Source organism: Eulemur rufifrons, chromosome 10 (assembly GCF_041146395.1).
Source record: "Eulemur rufifrons isolate Redbay chromosome 10, OSU_ERuf_1, whole genome shotgun sequence".
Classification (NCBI taxonomy): Eukaryota; Metazoa; Chordata; class Mammalia; order Primates; family Lemuridae; genus Eulemur; species Eulemur rufifrons.
Genome location: NC_090992.1, coordinates 25,914,647 through 25,936,203, shown reverse-complemented (window position 1 = coordinate 25,936,203; position 21,557 = coordinate 25,914,647). Strand labels below are relative to the sequence as shown.

Here is a 21,557-nt window from a genome sequence, read left to right as displayed (position 1 = left end):
ACATAGCCACCATTCTGCCGAGGACATCACAGAGCTTGTCTGCAATAGAGGATGGACAGTAGCTCGCATCGATTGAGACATGAGCCATTTTATGTGAATTATGTGTTTTTAAAAGTTAGCTTTTTCCTTCTTGGTTCTTGGCCAAAGTATTCAAGTGAACCCACGAAGGTCTCCTTGTGATTCACGTCAATAATAATCAAACACCACCCTTGCCCTGGCCAGGGGTCTCCTGGAGGCACGGAGTCTCGGGACATTCAGTGTCCTTGTTCAGCCCGTTGCTTGTGGCTTTCCCATGGCAGTCAGCCTTCCCAGGGGCCTGTCTTCCGTGTGCCGTGATGCACACAGCGTGTCTCGTCCCAAATGCTGACGGCGACGCCCTGCAGAGAATGAAAGCGTCCTCTCCACAGAAAGGCCAGTGCGGTGTTTCGCAGGTGCCTTTTGAAAAGGTGATTTTCAGGGGAATAACAATACCAGAGTTAGGGGGCCCTGAGGAGAGAGGGACAAGGTAGAACTCTGGCCTGTTTCCGCAGAAAGTGGGAATTTATTTATTTTTATTTATTTATTTATTTTTTTTTTTTGAGACAGCGTCTCACTCTGTTGCCCAGGCTAGAGTGCCGTGGCATCAGCCTTGCTCACAGCAACCTCAAACTCCTGGGCTCAAGCGATCCTCCTGCCTCAGCCTCCCGAGTAGCTGGGACTACAGGCATGCGCCACCATGCCCGGCTAATTTTTTCTGTATATATTTTTAGTTGTCCATATCATTTCTTTCTATTTTTAGTAGAGACGGGGTCTCGCTCTTGCTCAGGCTGGTCTTGAACTCCTGAGCTCAAACGATCCACCCGCCTCGGCCTCCCAGAGTGCTAGGATTACAGGCGTGAGCCACCGTGCCCGGCCGACGGGAATTTATTTTTAATGTTCTGGATGACATTTTGAACTGTGAGTTTTTCATTTGTGGAATTAAGACAGTCAAAGAATGTGAGGCCTAGAAGCCCTCATTTCACTGTCCCAAGAGAAGATGTGACATTCCTCAAGCCGCTTGACTAATCCATGGCAGAGCTGGGAGTGGAAACTGAGTCCAGAGCTTGCCCTGCTCTGAGCTGTCACCGCTCACCAGCAGCCCCCAGAGGAGCCAGTGCGGCCTTTGTGGATGGGATAAAGTATCTGGGGACACCTACCCCAGCAGATGACACCCCAGCTGAGCTCGCTCTCCAGCAGGGACAACCCTTCCACAGTGTGTCCACATTGTAGCTGCCTCAGCTGGCAGGCCAGGGGGTCCCCAGCAACGTAAACCACTAGTAAGTTACTGCTAGAGGAAATCAGCCAAGAGCGGGGTCCCTGCACCTTTTCTGAAGGGACGGCTTGGGGGCATGCCTCAGTCCCAAAGCTGGGTTGCCGTCCAGGGAAGTGAGTGGCTCAGAGAATAGGCCCTGGAGTTCCCAGGCTGGGCTCAAATCCTGACTGGGTGGCCTTGGAAAGATTCCCTCACTTTTCTGTGCCTTGATTTACTCTTCTGTAAAATGGGAATATCGTAAAACCTGGCTTACAGTGTTGTAGTATCAGTGAGATGAACCCATCTCTGCAAAGTGCCAGGCTTGGGAGTAGTAGCTATTGTAATTAAGAAAAGGTGAATGCATCAGAGCTGGCTCCTAAGTTGGTCATAGCTTCCTCCAGAGGTTATGATGAGCAAGATTTGCGCCCCACATTGCATTGTATTTCCTTGCTTTTTTTGCCCTTAAGTCAGCCTTATTGGTTTTATATTTTTAATGTACGTGCTCATTGTACATAAGTTAAAGAATATAAAAGAGTTCAAAGATGACAGTAAAAGTCATATCATACAACTCAGAAATAACTACTGTGTAACTTTTTGGGGCATTTTACATGTGCTTGCTCATTTTACCCTCACCCACATAACTCTTTGAGATCGGCCCTCTCATCACCCTTGTACAAAGGGAGAGACTGAAGCTCAGAGGGGCTGACTGACCTGACCCTGTCACAAAGATGGGTCGTGGCAGAGCAGGGCTTTAATCCTGGGTCTGTTGGTCACTAGAGCCTGAGCCCCTGGCTGGGCTGTTTGACGCACTGCTGTTCTGCACGTGCCGTCCTGCAACCTGTGATTCTTTAGTCCATAGCAGCTCTTGCCTTGGGTTAGCTTCTCTCGAGAGGTAGGGACAGGATTTCGTAGCATAGTAGACTCCAGGAGGATGGGAACAAGTAAAGAACTATAAAAGGCCTTGCAGAGAACATCCAACCCCCTGATGTAGTAGTGTCAGGAAAGACATCAACTTGTTTGGAGAAATACAGTCCACAAGTGTCTCTTCTTCTGAATGTCCCTTGTTCTGGAGCCCAAGTACACCTGCCCAAGAGCTCTGTTGCTTAGGAGAGATGTTAAATGTTAAAAACAACAACCACCAAAAAAAAACCTTTAACAACTGATCTAGTAATCAAAATCAATATATGAATTAAAACTGTAAAAATATATTCTCTAAGTATATAGAGTCTTATCCTAAAACTGTCTTCCAAGTGATATATTAATAGATTGTGGTACAGATCATTCATTCAATTATTCCAGTAATTTCCCAGTAATTGTTTGGCCTTTAGGAATTGTTGGGGTGATCTTTTGTTTAGCATGTTCATCACTAGCTAGATGGTGGCCCTATCTGAGCCATGGTCTAAGCTCAGGGAAATTCATCATATTCTTGCAGTGCCTTCCTGGTTAAGGTCCTAGTTCTTAGGTCCTACAACCCAGCGTTTTGCTGCAGCAAGCTGGGTACAGCTCAGCTGGGCACCCACCCAGATGCCAACACTCCCCACATGGGCTGACTGGGGGACGTTTCCCTTGGCCCCTGTGACAACACCGTAGCACCCTCTTTCCTGCCCCCACAGCACCCTGTGTCTGCATGGTACCGTGATCAGACATTGTTTACCCACCAGTCCAGAGGCTGTTGTTATTTTGGCAGCTGGTACATATGGCAGAATTTCATCTTGTATCTCACCTTCAAGTCACTTCATTTCACCTGGGCTTCAGATTCCTCCCTTGCTAAATGGGGGAATTGGTACTATGCGACCTGGTGTGACCTGGTAGGCTAGGAATGGGCCCCAAAGATGTTAGGTCCTAATTCTGGAAGCTGTCCATGTAACTTGCTTTGGAAAAGGTCTTTGCAGATGTGATTAAGTGAGGGTTCTTAATATGGGAAGATGATCCTGGATTATCAAGGTGGGTCCTGAATGCCAGCACAAGTGTCATTAGAAACAGGGAGGTTACATGCGTAAGGGGGGAAGGCAGAGAGGTGTGAAGATTGGAGTGATGCAGCCACAAGCCAGGGGATGCTGGAGCCACTGCTAGCTGGGAGAGGCAAGGGACAGATTCTCCCCTGGAGCCTCTGGAGGGAGTGTGGCCCAGCCAACACCTTGATTCTGTCCCAGTGACACTGATTTTGGATTTATGGCTTCCAGAAATATGAGAGACTACGTTTCTGTTGTGTTAAGCCACCAGCTGTGTTATAATTTATTACGGCCACAGAAAACTACATGGGTAGTTAGGAAGGACTTAGTGGGTGAAAACCATTCACTGAGAAGCATTATATACACATGTGTCATCATATGGGTACTAATTATAAAGAAAAGTGATGACACTGATTTCCTTAAAAAATGTTAGCTTCTCTAAGTAATATAGTGTTGATACGATACCTCAGAACTGGAAGGCTCAGCTCCTGTTCACCCTCTTGACTTTTCCAAAGCACTTTATTCATGGCTTAGGAGAGGAAGGAGCATCATTTCTTGAGATCTCTATAGCAACTCCCTCGGATCCTTCAGCCTCTGAGCTGAGAAGGCCGAAAGGAGCCCAGATGTTGGACACCCAGCCCTACAGCTCACCAAATGTCAAGAAGAGACAGACAAACACATCAGCAGTTTTACCCAAGCTCTAGCAGTGGATCTGAACTTGTAACTGAGGATTGGTCAGTCCTTTGAACGATCTTGCTCTGTGACCTTCCCAACAAGGATGGTGTTGCTGTTTCATTCATTTACCACCCCCCACACACACACACACACGCCCCCTTCATTTACCTGCGGTGATTTCAGAGAGTTGAGCTGCAGCTCTCCAACCTGAATTAGAGAGCTGTGTTTGTGTTTGTGGTCTGATGGTGTTCATTAGAGAAATTGCAATGAAAACAGGAAATTGGAAACTGTTTTAATTCCTCTTGGGATTTCTGAAAACAGCAATTGAGAATTCCAGACAGCAGAGATGCAAATTGCTTACAAATACAGATTGCCAAATAAATAGGCCTCGCTGTTTGGAGTGATTGGCCTTGTTTACCAGCTGGTGAGAGATAGAGGCCTTATGATTAAAATCTATATGTAACACTTGAAATGATTAAAGCGTTAAATTTAATGTTACGTATATTTTACCATAATTTTAAAAAAGTCCATCTACAGATAATATTACAGGATCTGCCAGATCAAACTCACCATATTTTTTCTCTCCTTAAAATACTGTTTTGCTTTGTTTAGAAAGTGCAGGTCTGTGTCATACAGTAATAACATGACTCCAATTCCTGAATCAGGATTGTTTATTTCTTGAAGTCTCATAAAGGTGCCTATTTTGTGTAATGTGGATTTAAACAGCTTGATTTTAAGTGAGCCGTCCAAAACAGACAGGATACATAATTAGTTTCCTGTTAGGTCCGTTGGTGGTAACCTGAGTCAGTTAGCAGTACCGGTTCAGTGTAAGGGATTTGTGGCAAGTTTCCAATGTCTCAAGTCGTGTTGCCTTCCTGTTTTTCTTTGCCAAACCTCAGAAAATGCCCAGGCTCCCCTATTCCCACATTTTCTCAGTAGGGCCAAGCCTCCTCCTGAGCCAGCAGGTCAGAAGGTTGCCCTCCGGGGGTGCGTGTGCATGTGTTTTTCCGCATGCGTGTGCGTTTCCTCTTGCATGCGTGTGGTGTTATTTGGGGGGAATAAGGGGTGGGGGGAGCTTGTTCACGTAGAAGGAAGATTTGAGTTCTCCTTATTTCATGCGCGTTCTTCCTGCATGCAATGCAGCTTGGGGCATCCACTGAGGCCTAGACTTCCAGTGTAGACCGGAATCTAAGACTGACGTAGGAACATCAACTGGAGGCCACCTAAGTGCACCCAGTGGGTCTGTAGGGGTCATTTTTAAACCGTTGCGTGGGAAAACAATGGCAAAATTACTCTCCTCCTCTGCCTAGAACTGGGCAAGCCTGTTGAACAGTTTCCATATGTGGGAACATATATTTATTTTTGCTCACCAGAAGATATTAAGGGAAGCTTTGTACTAGGCGCTCCTTGGGTGGGGGTGAGGGCTTAGGAGACTGCGAAGGAGGGTGAGCATCCAGGAGAGAGCACTGGGGCTTGAGCCTCTGGAGGGAGCATGAGAACACATCTGTCTCCACCTCCACTCCATCACCTGCAGTGAAGAGGCCTCTGCCCCAGCACAGCTTGTTGCTGGGCATTTCTCATTTTTATGATATTAATAGTGAGAAAAATGTGCATTTTTGGTGCCTTCCATCAGCTGGTCCTAGCACTGACGTCTGTAACATCCCCCCATGGGATACACACTGTGTTATATAAAATTATACCTTAGATATGCATTCCCTCTCCACAGAATCGTAGCCATAGCTGTAGCCAAAGCCACTGGGGGAAATTTGACCAGGAAGCTGTGTTTTCTTAGTCTTTACTTACCAAGTTACTAAACAAAGTAATATTAATGGCTGTTATTTCAGTGGGTGCTTCCATGCTGACTGCTTTACATATGTTATATAAGTTTTAAACTTTTAACAACCCTATTAGATTTGGTGTTATCTTTACTTAGGGGAAACCAAGGCTTAGAGGTTTAAGTAATTTGACAAGAGCATCTAGCTAGTAAATTTATGGACCCAGGATTTGAGTTCAGGTGTGCCCACCCCAAGAGCCCATCCTCTAAACTCAGATAAGGCTAGAAAAGAAGTCAGAGAATAAGACAGGAAAAATAAAATAAGTAGCTGGTTGCTTTTTGTCCTCTCCAGAGAGATCCATTTGCAAGCTCCGTGCTACTCAAAAATTCCTTTCAAAGGATATTTGAAGAGGGGACAAAGGAGGATGTGCTGAGGGCTTTACTGGGTTTGCAGGAGAAGCCCAGGGTCCCTGGTGTGGGTGGGGATAACAAGGCCATTTGGACACTCCATGAGCTCCATCTCATGCTCCCTGGCTGCGAGCACAGCCAGGTCATTGTCCCTTGTGTCTGTGCAGGCTTGAGCTGTGGCCCTCTTCAGGAGAAAGTTCAAAGCATGATTCTGGTTTTTAGTCTTTGAAAATAATGTTGGGAATTTAATTAGGCTATGACATAGCCCAGTGGGGTTTTCACATTTTTTTATTGAGGTGTAATGTCTTTGTTGAGCTAGAACAAGAAAACCATAGACTGGGTGACTCAAACAACGAACATGTATTTCTCACAGTTGTAGAGGTTGAGAAGTCCAAGATCAAGGTGCCAGCAGATCTGGCGACTGGGGGGGCCCACCTGCTGGTGTGCAGATGGCCATCTTTCCGTATCCTCCGTGGCGGAGAGGAGAGAGACAGCGAGCTCTGTAGTCTTCTTATGAGGGAGCTGATCCCGTTCACGGGGGCTCCACCCTCATGACTGACCCCCTCTCGACGGCCCCACCTCCTAATTCCATGACATTGGGGGTTAGGATAGCAACACACAGACTTGGGAAGGACACAACCAGATCATACACAGATCCTAAGTGCACAAACAATTTCAGGAGTTTTAACAAACACATCTATGTAGTCAACAAGTCATGATGTAGAGCTTTTCTACCACCCAAGAAAGCTCTCACGCCCCTCCAGACAGTCCTCGCCCCCCAGAGGGAAGCCGTGGTTTGTCTGGTGTCTGCTATGTGCTCCTCGGCCCTGGAGAGGGAACCATGGGAGTGGAGCTTTGATAACAGGGCCAGAACCGAGCCTCACTCACTGTGGAGAGAAGGCACCTCCTAGCATCTTTCGTCCTACAGGCCTCACTCGCCTCCACCTAGTCCCAGCCCTGTTGGACAGAGTGGCCTGTTACAGAGGCACTAAAATAGATTTTCTCCCCACAGAAAAAAAATGACACAGCCTGGCTGCATGGGTGGCTACATCAGACTCAGCAAGTCACACACTTCCAGGATTTGCTGAACGTCAACATCAGTGAACTGTATACTTTTCACTCAGTTATATTTTTCCTCCCTACATAAACCATTCCGGGCCCATACATTTGTAAACTACATAAAATATGTCCCTCCCTAGGTTCAGGCAGAGTTTAACGTGACAGCTACTCGGTATTGCGTACGGAACGCTGCTCTTCCTCCCACTCCCAGCCTCCCAATGTGGAGTCATGAGCTTCGCCAAACTGCCGTCCCACTTGGTGAACGAGTGGGTGTTCTAATTCCTCACGAATCCTTGTTATTAGTGGGAACTCTAATTGTGTTCTTCGTGTATCCTTGTTATTAGCACGTACTCTAATTGCGATGCTTGTTTTGCAAAGTTGAGAATAATTTGTATGTAGTAAAACATACTTAACTCAAAACTTAGACCGAACGTAATTAAATCTTCCCTGGATGGCTCCAAAGGGAGTTGAGAATCTTGCAGTCCTCCGAAAGCATCACTATAATTCCTATTTAATTCATGTAGAATTTCTAATTAGCCAACTTAATAGAGAATTTCAGTGAAGAGAGTCTCAGATGTGGTCTTGCCATATTTGCATGTGCCATGTATAATATTTTTACAATTCCAGGTGGGAAAACTGTACTCAGAACTAAGTTTTGAATTGAAACCTGATCTAAAAATCTTAGGATGATTTATTTAAGAATTCAACTTCCAAAGTATACCATTATAGGCAGAGCACAGACTATACCTGGTTGAGGTCGGGGCTCAGTTATCTACAACTTATGTGACCTCGAGCAAGCTACTTACCACCCTGAGCCTCAGTTTCCTCATCTGTGATATGGGGCTAAGAATGGTACGTGTCACGTAGGTTTGCTGTGTGGATTAAATGAGAACGCACACCGAGGGCTTCACAGAGCCTGGCACCAGGTGCTCCATAAGTGACACCATTTCAGAAACAGAGCATTCAGGTCAATGATAACTTTCTCACCAAACAAGTGAGACCAATTTGGAGGCCTGTATTTTGGAGGCCATATATTCTCAGACAGAAAGGGATCTTAAAGAGATCCGTCTAATTCAGTTAGGGTATCTCATGGGGTCCAGGGGACAGTAGTGGCAGCTGGTCAGCGGCCAGGGCCCCGGGCCCCCAGCCAGCACCAAGCCCAAGCACCTCCACAATATCTCCTGCAGACTGATGCTCTCCAAGTCATGAAACCACTGATTTAATCCAACCCCCTCATTTCCTAAATGAAGAAGCTGAGGCTCAGAAGCCTGAGTGATTGTCCCATGCGCTCAGCAGAGGTCTCCTGACTCCCAGGTGTCCACTGTGTCACAGATGGAAACAACTAACAGTAGAAGAAAGAAGAGGACGTTGAAGTTTGAGTTTTCACATGGTTCTTCCAGCCAATTTCTAGTATCAGAAATGCCTCTAGAGAATGAAAATCAGCCGTTTTACCCTTACGCCCATAGCTCAGTGTGTAAAAGTCCTGGTTTGTGTGTGGACAGCCATGGGTGGCAGGAATCCCTGTGAAAGGGACGTTTGTCTGGAAGCCCTTTCTCCCCTTCTGCTAGGGCACAGCTGCTCCATCCTATGATCACTGGCCATACCTCTCTCCGTGGCCAGTATCTTGCAACATATTTGTGGGGTCCCAGTGAGAGAGCTGATGACATCAAGTTTCCATCCCTTCTACCAGCAAGACATCTCCTGCCAGGACTGGCTCCAGCATCCGTTCAGTACTCAGCCACTTACTTTGCCACAACCTCTGTTTTCCAGCCTCTCAACATTGCCTACAGCCACATCTATAGCTCCTACAGGAACTTCGTGGGGCCCCCTCACTTCAAGACCATCTGCAGACTCCTGGGTTACCAGGGCATCGCCGTGGTCATGGAGGAGCTGCTGAAGATCGTCAAGAGCTTGGTGAGGAAGGGCCTCAGTGCGCCTGGGGTGTGCTCAGGTGGGGTTCATATGAATGGGATTTGCTTTCATTTTCAACCTGGCCTGTGAAGACAAATCTCAGGCACTCCAGCTCTGCCTAGAGTGATCACACACAGTCTTTTGCCCTTATCCCTTGGTTGGTCTTACCTATCATTCTGTTCTGTTCATTTCCGTGCATGTTTTGACTTGTAGCTGTGCCTACCATTTTCTGACCCTGAACTAACCCTTGATTTGATGACTGAACTCAGCAATCCTGATTTTGACCTTCAGAGCCTGCTAATGATTGCTCCTCCTTCTGCCTGTGCAGTACTATCTAATGAGAACACAGCAAATCCATGACACACATGCTACCACTGCCCATGCCCATGCCCATGCCCATGCCCATGGCAGACATCTCTAATCAATCACCACACTTCTTCCCCTTGAGATTTCTCACCAAACACTGCTCCCAATACTGCACTGGCTTCAAGAGAATTCTGTATCCCTTTACAACTGTATCCCTTTACTACCATTCTGAATCTGCCCCAAATACAGTCATCTGAAGCTTTCTTCAATTCCTTGCAACACTGCTGAAACAAGGCCAAAACATTTAACCAAGATTTTCCTGAGAAATTCAGATGACAAAAGAGAAATAAAGTAATATAGAACCAGCTCAGGAATAGCAAACAGGATTCACCTGCTAACTCCAGTTCCTTGGCAGCAGCTATGAGGAGCCATGGGTTGTTAAGGATGGTAAAGCTAAATCTAGAGTAAAACAGAAAAATGCGGTAATTGATTAAAGATGTCTGCCTTGGACAGAGAAGGGATAAATATGTCATTTATCTTCCAGGCTGAAATTGGGTTATGTCTCTCAATCTCCACAGTTCCCTGGCCCCATTTCATTTTAGCTGTTAGTGTGAATATCACATAAGCATCCCCAACCCCAGGAAGGACCCCATGCCTAGAAATGTGCCCTCCTGAAGTCTGTAAGCCCAAGAGAGTAATGAGGGAGCTCCCTTTCCCTTTTCTGTCTCATAAAGACTCATTTCACTTTATAAAGGCCAGTGGGACTGTCCCCCACCTTTAGGTAACAAGCTGCTCCCTCCTTACCCACAGGTCGCAGCAGAACCTCTGTACCCCTGACCCCGTAGCCCAGCATTCAGCCCCAAGAGGCACGCATGCAAGCAGTGCATGATCTCATTCATCTGTTCTCTTCTCTTGTCAGCTCCAAGGCACCATTCTCCAGTATGTGAAAACGCTGATAGAGGTCATGCCCAAGATATGCCGCTTGCCCCGGCACGAGTATGGCTCTCCAGGTTGGTGACAGGAAAATAATCCAAACCCATGCCACGGTGGGGAGGGGGCTCTGGCCATCTACCTTGGAGTGTTTGCTTCTCTAACACGCCGGCGAGCTGGAGGAGCACTGGCTTTGCATCCTATCCTGTCACTGGCTGATCCCCCTGAGCAATGATGCGATCCAGCAGGCTGCAGGGAAGCTGGGAGAGTACAGCAAATAGTGAGAGTGCTTAAATAGTGAATAGCAGGGTTTGCTAGGAAAGGTCTTCATTAGCTCAGCACCTCCAGGAGCGATCCCTCCATCTGCTCATTTGTAGGAGGCTGGGGCCCCAGGTGGTGGCGCCAAGTGACATATCTAAGGTGAGCTGGGAAACAGGCATCTTTGCCATTCGACCTCTGGGCAGAGGAATAATTCTTTCTTTCCTTTACTAATAGTGAAAGGACTAAATATAGGGCCTGGGGAACAGGGAAAGATGGAGACCATGAGCTTGGCAACAGGAATTTTTATCCAAAAACCAAGATGTGAGATGTGGAGATCAGTATGCTTCAGAATAAGAAAGGGATGGGGCTGAAAGCTCTGGTGTTGAATTCCAGCTACCCTACTTACTGGCTGTGTGACTATGGGCATGCCACTTACCCTCTCTGAGCCTCATCTGAAAACAGGGGTAATAGTGCCTAGTCCGTGCTCCTGTTATGAATATTAAAAGTGATGTTACTGATGAAGTGCTTAGCACAATATCTGACACCTATAAATATTAATTTCTATCATTAGAAATTCAGGTAACCTTTTGGAGGGATGGGGAAACATACAGGGCTGCTCCATTTGTGTGTGTTTTGTTTTGTTCTGAAAAAGATTTGAGCTGGCTTCCCAAGCTTTTTGTAGTACTGAGCCCTGGAGGAAATCTCACTGCTGGGCCCACGTGTAGAGGGACGTGTGGCTTGGCTCTTAGCTACCCCAGAGCTACGCGGTTGGTGTTTCCCATAAACCCGGCTAGGCAGTGTCAACTTCTTGCTGACCGTCCCCCTTTATCTCCCAGGGATCCTGGAGTTCTTCCACCACCAGCTGAAGGACATCATTGAGTATGCAGAGCTCAAAACAGACGTGTTCCAGAGCCTGAGGGAAGTGGGCAATGCCATCCTGTTCTGCCTCCTCATAGAGCAAGCTCTGGTAAGTCCGGAGCCCAGAGGAATCGGGGAGTCTCCAGGTTAGAAGGGACCCCCCACACCCTAGCCAGACACTGAGGCTCCTGGCCAAGAGGCCCTGCAGCATTGATCTGTGCCCTCCCGGTGGGCTCACACACTGCTGCTCCATCCATCTTCAGACAGCTGTGACCGTGGGACCCCTGGAAGGGGCACTGGCCCTGGAGTCAGACCTGGATTCCAGTCCGGGCTCCCCCATTCACCAGCTGCACTTAGACCTCATGGTGGGCGTCTCAGTCTTAGTTCTCCATGTACTTATCAAACAAATGATTACTCTTTGGCTACCATGGGCCAGGCACTGTGCTGGGAGACGTGGCAGTAGCCAGTCCCTGCCTTGTGTCCTGTCTGTATTTACACAGAAATGCTGTGCCTACCATCACGGTAAGAGCCGTAACGGATGAGTGCAGGGTCCCGTGGGAACATGACACAGAGAACCCGCCGTGGCTTCGGGGCTGGGGGTGGGGGGCACTTCCCGGAGGAGGTGGCCTGGGCTATGAGCAGGGATTGTCCTGGTGAGGCCGTTCCAGAGGCTGAGGGAAGAGCATGCCGTGTTATCTTCATGCTTTATGATGGGAGACCGTGGTTTCTCCCTTCAGGGTAGTCTGAAGTCGGAAGAGAACGCGTGTAAAGCGCATGCACTAAGAACTGAGCAGTTGGTCGTAGTTGTCATAGTGAGCAAAAGCACACCCGCCGCACGTCCACACCTCGGGACCACACAGAGCCAGCCCACTCTTCCTGCGGGACCGTTTGTCTGTGCGCACCAGCCCTGGTGGCTTCCCCTCAGGGGCTGTGTCCTGCACCTCCTTCCCCGATGCACTCCCGGGACTCTGTTCTCCACATGCGGCACCTGGCGGGCCCAGTCCCACCTGTACCATACGGGGGGTAACTGGTCCCGCCTGGAGCTGCAGCAGGAAACAGAGAAGCTGTCACTCTGGGGACGCATAACTCCCGGGACACAGTGGGAATCTCTCCCAGTGCCCAACCATCCATCCATCCCTCAGCGGCCCCAGGTGCCGTTCTGGGTTGTGGATAAATGGCCGTGAATAAAAGAGACAAAGCATTTACGCTTTTTATCCCGGAGAGGGAGGCAAGTGGAGTTGCGCACAGCCAGGTGTGACTGCAGATGGGATGTGAGGCAGGAAGGCAGCAACAGGGTAGTGGGATGGGGGGAGGGTGGCCGTGTCAGGGAGGGACGTGCTGTTTCTGGAGGGGACAGAGCTTGACGTCTTTAAGGAACAGAAAGAACCGCAGAGTGAGTTGGTGCGACAGGGAAGGAGAGACAGCTGGAGCCGTGGTGGGAGGCGGCCAGGTGGCAGGGCATGGAGCTTCGAGGGCCACCACAGGACGCCCTGGGAGCTGTGACTGTGGGCTGTTGAGAGAACCCACTGGAAAGCACGTAGAGAACAAGGCTATTTGCAGTCTGGGGACCATCTTTGGAGGCAATAGGTACGTGGAGAATAGAGGGGAAGGGGCAGGAAGGGGATGGAATGATGGGAGAGAGATGAGAAGGTGGCAATAATAGATAGAAAGAGCTCCCCAGTCAGAGCCAGAAAGGATTCTTTGCCTCTAATTGTCTGGTCAACCTTGGGTGAGCCAGCTCATTCCACCCGTCAGTGTCCTCATCTCTAAAACAGGGGACTTTGATCAGCTGCTCTCTCAGACCCTTCCCTGCCAGAGAGGCTTTGAAACGGGGACTGTTTGCTGTTCCTCTGTAAGGAATAATTGCGTCTCTGTTACCCCTTTAAATGGACTCTCGAGACAGCTAATTGTTCCCTTTATGATAACAGGTTTTTAACGCAGTTCAGTGGGCCTGGGTTGCTATAGCAACTTAGCCTTCAGACGTCACAGGGATAAGTGGGAACAACTGCTCATGGCTTCAGGGGCACCAGGAGCTGGTGGAGGTGGGGAGGGCAGGTCCCTGAAGGCTCAGCTCCTGCGTGTCTTTCTTTCATGCGGAGCTGGGACTCGGAGCATCATTCAGCTTCCCCTGTGCAGACTCCGGGAGGCAGGCTGTTGCTGAGGGCTGCAAGGGAAGGAAAAACTTTTCTCAGGCACTCCTGTCTGAGTGGCCGCTTGCATATACACTGAGAACTATAGGACACTCAGGATCAAAGGCCCTCAGAGCTGAGAGAGATCCCCTACAGCTGTGGTCCCCAACCCCTGGGCTGCAGACCTCCACCATCTCCCACCCATGTCCATGGGAAAATTGTCTTCCATGAAATAGGTCCCTGGTGCCAAAAAGGTTGGGGACCGCTGCTCTAGAGCATGTATACTCCAACGCCCTCTATTCATACGTGAAGAAATAGAAAACCAGAGAGAAGAGCAGCTCACCTGAGGTCACACAAGGCACAGCAGCAGAGGTGGCAGAACTGAACATAGGTTTCCAATATTGATCCAGTCCTTGGGGGGCAGGGGGGGGCACACAGAGCAGGATCAGAGATGGCCAAAGTGTGCTCTCCGCTCTGTATTCAAATGACCAGGGAGATCTCCAAGCCAAGACCACGCTTTCTGAGATTAAAATGAGGCATGAACTTTCTGGAGTTTTTTAGTTTAGGAAGCTGAAAATAAATAAGTATTTAAGTGACATACCAATTGCTCTTAACATGGCATAAGAAAAGGGAAGAAAGATGCCTAATGGCCATCCACAGAGGAAGGGCTGTAAACCATGGAACATTCGTTCTTATGGAAGGCTCTGAAGCAGTTAAAAAGAATACAGTGATAAAGTAGCTTTGCACATAGCAACATAACATTTGGTGAAAGACATAATATTGAGCATAAAAAAGCAAGTTCTAGGACAAGACATACATTATGATGCCATACATGTAAACAAATAAATAAAATCCACAAAATAACACCACATTGAAAAAAATCTAGAAAAAAAAAGTGTACGAAGCAGTTTAGAAAAGCCAGCACGTGGCCGGGCGCGGTGGCTCACGCCTGTAATCCTAGCACTCTGGGAGGCCGAGGTGGGCGGATCGTTTGAGCTCAGGAGTTCGAGACCAGCCTCAGCAAGAGCGAGACCCCACCTCTACTAAAAATAGAAAGAAATTATATGGACAGCTAAAAATATATATAGAAAAAATTAGCCGGGCATGGTGGCGCATGCCTGTAGTCCCAGCTACTCGGGAGGCTGAGACAGGAGGATCGCTTGAGCTCAGGAGTTTGAGGTTGCTGTGAGCTAGGCTGACGCCACGGCACTCACTCTTGCCTGGGCAACAGAGTGAGACTCTGTCTCAAAAAAAAAAAAAAGAAAAGAAAAGCCAGCACGATGCTGGCAGTTGCAAAGGGGAAAGTGAGAAGCCTTCTGCCCATTTTTTTCTTTTTCATTTTTTGTCTCTTTTTCTAATAGATTTGCAGAGTTCTGGTTGTGGTTTCCATATCAGTATATGTGCTACAAAACCTCTCATTCTGTGGCTTGCCTTTTTCTTTTGACAGACAGATTGTTAATATATCATTAATATGTAAGTAGAGGGAATATAAATTGAAAAGTTTGATCACTTGGACAAAAGTATATTTTCTTCATTAAGTTGAGTGCTTATGAATGTTTCTCAAAATTCAGCGTTCAGTATTGGTACAGAAACCCATGTACCTGTGGGGTAGTTTTTCTGGTTTTTGTTTTTTTGTAGAGTGTTCTGGTGGTTTTAATTAAAATATACGTGCAGTCCAATGCATAAATCCCAAGTGTACGGCTATTCCCAGAGATTAGTTTTGTTTGCCCTTGAACTTCATATAAGTGGATTTATCCAGTATGTTTTCCATTTCCTGTCTGACCTCTGTCATCCAACATTATGTCTGTGAGGTTTGTCTGTGTTACGGTGTAGCATTCTCGGTGCATGAATAGACTAACTGAATCCTCCGTTTTACTGTGAGTGGACACTTGGGTGGTTGTCAGTTTGACGCTATTAGGAATAAAAATGTCATGAATATTCGTGTACATGTCTTTTGGTGGACATGTCCCCTTTTTATTAGGTAAAAATAGTTGACCTGACATGCTAAACCTAGTAGTTTAGCTTCAGTAGGTTTGCAAGCAGTTTTACAAATTGTGCCAATTTACTCTCCCATTCGGCAATGGGTGAGAGTTTTAATTTCTTCATACCCTCATGAACAGCTGAATTTGTCCATCTTTATAAGCATAGCAATTCTGGTGGATTATGGCTTCGACTTCCCTGATGACTAATGATGCTGAGCCTTTTTCCACGTGTTACTGGCCCTTTGCTCCTCCTCTTTAGTGAAGTGTGGTTCACATTTTCGCCTGTTTCTTAAATTGTATTTTTCTTGCTGATTTTAGGCATTATGTATTATGGATATATATATATTACAGATACATTACTGCGGTTTATCTTTTGATGAGAAGTTAAGGTTTAATGTAGTTATCATTTTTTCCTTTATGATGGGTGCTCTTGGACTTTTATTTGGAAAATCTATAGTTGTGAAGATATGAGTAGTCATGAGATATGTTATCTTCTAAAAGTTGTAGAGTTTAGCCTCTCAAGGCTAAATAACACTTTAAGTCTATTACTCACCTGGAATTGATCTTTGTGTTTATTCAATGGGGTGTAGAAATGCAATCTCATTTCTTTCCACATTCTCCCAGCACTACCTATTGAAAAGGCCTCCTTGCCCTGATCTGTCGTGGCAGTGCTATGGCTGTTGTTAATTAAGTGTCTGTAAATGGTCTGATCATATCAGGCTCTTAATATTTGTTGAATCTAATCTGAAATGAATCAGCGTTTAAGTATATATGTGTGTGTGTCTCTTATGTTTTGGAAGGAAATTCTGTTATCTAGTGTTTCCTCTCGTGTCTCCCACCCTCAGAAATCATAATGTGGTCATTAGGAAAATAGGAATCACCAAGTTTTTGTTCAAATGGTGTATGGTTTTCTAGACCTCAGGCCGTGTTGGTTATGCCAGCAGACACCAGGAGAGGGCCCTGCTCGTGCGTGTGAGCGAGAGAGGGCCTGCATCCCTGGGAAGGAGACAGCCGTTCTGTCTGCCTGTCACGGCAGGGCCTCCCTCCCAGGACTGGAGAGTGTCCTCTGCCTTTGTCCCTGTTGTTTATTTCTTCTCTCCTCCTTACAGTAGAGCGGGCCACAGAAACACTCTAGTCATTTGAGAGCGTTTCAGATTTGAATGCTGGTCAGATCTGGGAAAGCCCTCAGAGACTACCTAGGGCCAGTTTCCCAACCTCGGCGCCACTGACCTATGGGACCAGATAAACATTTGTTGTGGGAGGTTGTTCCGTGCCTTGTAGGATGTTGAACAGCATTTCTGGACTGTGTACCAGTAGCACCCTCTTTTGTTGCAACAACCGAAAATGTCTCCAGCTAGTGCCTGCTATTCCTTTGGAGGATAAAACCTCCCCCCGTTGAGAACCACTGATCTAGTACGACCCCACATTTTGTAAACGGGAAGGCTGAGGCCCCCAGAGGGAGCTGATTTTCCCAGGGTTACAGCTAGTGCAGGAGTTGGGACGAGAACCAGATGTGACTCAGAGTCCAGAGTGTCTTCAGGTCAGCACACTGAGGTGCAGAGAGATGCTCAGCTGAGCTTCACAGATCGTTTTTTATTTACATTGTTGTTTTTTAATGGTTCCAGCCCCACATCTGACCCTCTGTCTCCTACTTCCAACTTTATAGTCCCTTCCCTCTAATTGTTTTTCTTATTACATAATTGAAATAAATTCATTGATAGAAAACCCAGAGAAGCAGAAAGAAGAAAGCAAAACCACAGTGTCACACTAAGGTACACTGTTCACATTCCAAAGGATATTCTTCCAGATGTTTTGTCCCAGCATGTTAATTTTTCTTATCTAAAATTTTTTAAGTTGTTAGTTGAGTTATAAAAGTAATATCAAGCTAAGAAGAGTGGTTACCTCTACAGGGTGTGATGGAGACAGGGGCAGGGAAGAGAGGGCTTTCACTTTTTACTTTACACGCTAAATTACTGATGGAATTTATTGCAATAAACATTTGTTACTCTTTTCCTTAAAAGGAAATACTTGCATACTTAAATGTACACAACCCAGATGCATGGGAAGTAAAAAGCTGAAGCTTTTTACCACCCTTCTCAGACCCTCACTCCATATCCCCACCTGTACTTGATCGGGATTATTTTGCCCATCACTCTGGGAAAAGGCTCCTCCAGCCGCCCACGAAGCATGTCCTGTCCCTTCACCCACACACCCCCAGGCAGTGCCCCTCGGCCTTTTGTCTCTTCCAGCCCAGACCGGAGCCAGATTGTGTTCTTGATTGAAAATGAGCCACAATCTGTGGAGTGGAGGCATCTTGACTCCCAGTAACATCCATTCTTTGCATGACTTTACGAATTTTTAAGTATATTTACTAGTTGCAGACATGGCCTAATCTGAAAAACGAACATGCTGTGGGGTCATCCACATGTCAAGACCTGGCACAATGGTCTGAGAGGTAAGAGTCATTGGTTCCGCAGATGTGAGAGCCCAGCTCTGAGATCTGGCCATGCGTCCTATCCCTGACGTCACAGCTCACCACCTCTGCCCTCAGTTGTTGGCATCAGGGGTTAGCCCTTCAGGGCTGGGCAAGATGATCTCAGAGCTTTTAACTCTTTATTTACCAGGGGAAAAAAAAGAAAAGAAAGAAATTAAGCCTTACTGTTCATTAACACACCATTTGACAATGACAGCTATGAAGAGTTGATAAAATGTGTCAGTTCAGGTGTTTGCTCAAAATTTTACGCATGAAAGTTTATGATCAAAGAAGTTTGGAGACCACCAGCCTAGAGATATAGGAATAGAGTGAAAAACAGCGTAAAATGAGAACTGATCTACAGAAACAGAGAGGAGGGGGTGACAGGAAAGGTTTCCCTGGTGAGGGTCATTATCGTATCCTCAGCACCTAACACAGGGCTCAGCGACTAGGAATGAGGGGAGGGACGTTTCAGTTCAGCCTTAGCTGATAAGCAGAAATGTACCTGGCTTGTCTTCTAAAATCCTCAAGATACCACCACTCACTTTGAGACAGGGGCCATCGGTCACCTTTGTCCAAATCCAGCCCAGTCCGTGCTGATTTTGTTAGTCTTGCCAGTAACTGCCAAGAAATCAGAGCCTTGGTTGTGTAATTCTGTACCGATAACTTTCCTGTGAGGGGACCATAATGGACACAGTGCCTGGGATCCGAGGGCTTGGCGGTCAGAATGCAGTTTGTTCTGCTGAGAAGTCGTCTACAGGGGACTTCTCCAAACGCCAGGGAGGCAGCACTGGGGTCTCCACTGCGGCTGCTCATTAAACTCCCTTGGAAAGCTTCCCCCCAAAATTCTGATTTCTGAGTCTTATCCCACTCCAGGGAAAACAGAATCTTTGGGAGTGGACCCAGGTATTTTAAAAACTCCACACTTCATTCTAATGTGCAGCCGGAGTGGAGAAGCCCCTGATCTGGAAGCAGCCTTCTTGGACAAGACTTGCCGAAGCTTTGGCATTGATGCTTCGTTGTCACAACTTGTGCCCTAGCTGCAGACCACTGGTTCTGTTATTTATATAATCTTTTTATTTAAATCAACTTTTTAACTGAAACTTATTTTAAAAGGAAATTAGTTATCAACTTCCCTAAAGACAAAATCATTATCTCTTGCCATGATGAGAATGCAACTAGAATAATAAAATTCAATAAAAATAAAGCCAAGTAACATAATTCCAGCTGCTGCCTGCCCAGACCTCTGAACCTGCTCCCTCCCTCTGTCAAAAACCAGACTACCAAATGTTAAGAGAGGTGTTAGGCCGGGCGCGGTGGCTCACGCCTGTAATCCTAGCACTCTGGGAGGCCGAGGCGGGTGGATTGCTCAAGGTCAGGAGTTCGAGACCAGCCTGAGCGAGACCCCGTCTCTACTAAAAATAGAAAGACATTATATGGACAACTAAAAATCTATATAGAAAAAATTAGCCGGGCATAGTGGCGCATGCCTGTAGTCCCAGCTACTCGGGAGGCTGAGGCAGTAGGATCGCTTAAGCCGAGGAGTCTGAGGTTGCTGTGAGCTAAGCTGACGCCACGGCACTCACTCTAGCCTGGGCAACAAAGTGAGACTCTGTCTCAACAAAAAAAAAAAAAAAGAGAGGTGTTAACGTGTGCTGGTTCCAAATAGAGACTTTCTTTTTAATATCATCAGAAAGATTGATAGGAATCGGAAAAGGAAAGAACTTTCTCACCATGTGGCTCGCCATTATCGGATACCCTTTCCTTGTATCCCCAATTCCCGCTTAAGGAAATGCTAACCTTGGAAGACATTGGCATACATTTGGGAGGAAGGAAAAGTCACTTTCTAGGCCACAGTTTCTTGGTTAATGGATCTTTCCCAGTTGACCAGACATGATTCTGATCCAGAATAATAATTCTATTATCCCCTTGACAATGCAGAGGAGGAGGCATAGATTGGTGGGAACCCCGCCCTGCCCCCACCCCCCAACAATCAGGTAAGAGTAACTTACTGATTTATTTAGCCAGGGCTGCAGGGAGCTGCTGGAAGGGAGGCCCAGTGCAGCAGGAGCAGATGCAGCCTATCTCGGTTGAGCTTTACACTGTACCTAGAGTCCCACCCAAGGGGCTGGAAGCTGCAGCTTGTACTTTCTGTGCCAAGGAGGGTCCTGGTGGGTGTGAGAAGCCTGATTTCTTGCCAGCTCCACAGGCCCTGTATCCTTGTGGCTTAACATCAGTATACAGCAAATGCACACTATGTGCACCCATATAAGGGAACCCTCGGCTCTCTGGTTAGGCCCAGCCTCTCCCAGCCCCTCCTGACAGAAAATCAGAGCAGTGATGCCTGGGGGGTGCCTCGACCTCCAGTTTTGCAGCTCATTTCTCTGCACTTAACGTGACAAAGACAAAAACATAATGCATTAGTGTTGTCTTTTAGCTTGGATTTTGGAGGCAACAAAAAGTTATTTAAGAAATTATTGTTTTGAGATTGGTTTGATAATCCTCTTTAGGAAATCAGCTAAAAATGGTCATTTTTAAACCCAGGAACAGAGCATAAAGGTAGAGTCTAATGCGAATCTATATAAATTGGCCATTTTTAGGATCACATTGACTCTGGTTTTTTATATGTATACGCAGAATCTTTATGGTGTCCGTGAGCCAAGAGAAATCAAGTCCCCAATTAGCCTCATAGGCCGAGTTGGGAACATTCAAGGTTTTTTGGTATTTTATGGAAATCCCTCATCCTGGTCCATCAGCTTTAAATTAAGTATACTGCAAAAGGAAAATTTTAAGACTGAAAGCAATGCAAATATAAAATACCAGTCCTACAAAGAATTTTGATGTGGGTTTCTTACTGTAAAATAGTTTTGCATCCTGAGTCCAAAAGCCTTTTTGCTATTATTTACCCTGTTAACAAAGAACAGTTTTACAGTAGACCTTGGTTCTTATTAATCACCTAATGATTATTTCTCTCACGATCATATGTTAGTGGTTGTCTTATCTTGGGCATAAGCAGCATTAATGGGACATCTGTTATCTGCAAAAATCACTTAAAATCTCACCACTTGAGAAACTTTTTAGTCTCACTCATAACTGATAGGATCATATATATTATATATCACTTGTTGATTTACTGGGTTTTTGGTCATAGCAACTAATGTTCTTTAAATTAAAAAAATTGACAAGTATATGCAGTTTGAAGAAGAATAAGAGCCTTGAACCTCCTTCTAGCCAAAGAAATAGAAAATTATTGATACTTCTATCCACAAACCCCAGAGGTGGCCTCTATCCTGAATTTATATAAATAATGTCTTTGCTGCTAACTAATTTTTATAGATCTGCTGGTGTGATTCCAAAGTATAGAATTGGACCACTCATGTGGTCAATTTACACCCACAAAGTCCTTCTTGCCTGACCCGCCCCCCCCCCCCCCCCACACACACACACATCAAAGCTTTCCACCAATCTTATTTACCCTGCAAATTCAATTTTCACCTCCTAGGACTCCAAGCCCTTCTAGTCCATAGTGCCTTTTATTTAAAAAAAACACTGATCAGAGTCCTTATTTA

The 21,557-nt window shown here is 46.4% G+C and overlaps 1 protein-coding gene across 2 annotated transcripts in view; it reads left to right on the top strand.

Annotated features, from left to right (window-relative positions):
• CYFIP2 (cytoplasmic FMR1 interacting protein 2) overlaps nucleotides 1-21,557 on the top strand; it is a 116,437-nt gene that overhangs the window by 74,583 nt on the left and 20,297 nt on the right. For both annotated transcript variants that reach the window (XM_069484312.1, XM_069484311.1), the window contains 3 exons: nucleotides 8,909-9,052; nucleotides 10,275-10,365; nucleotides 11,383-11,513. In XM_069484312.1, coding sequence (XP_069340413.1) covers nucleotides 8,909-9,052; nucleotides 10,275-10,365; nucleotides 11,383-11,513 — 366 coding nt within the window. The remainder of the gene's footprint in view (nucleotides 1-8,908; nucleotides 9,053-10,274; nucleotides 10,366-11,382; nucleotides 11,514-21,557) is intronic.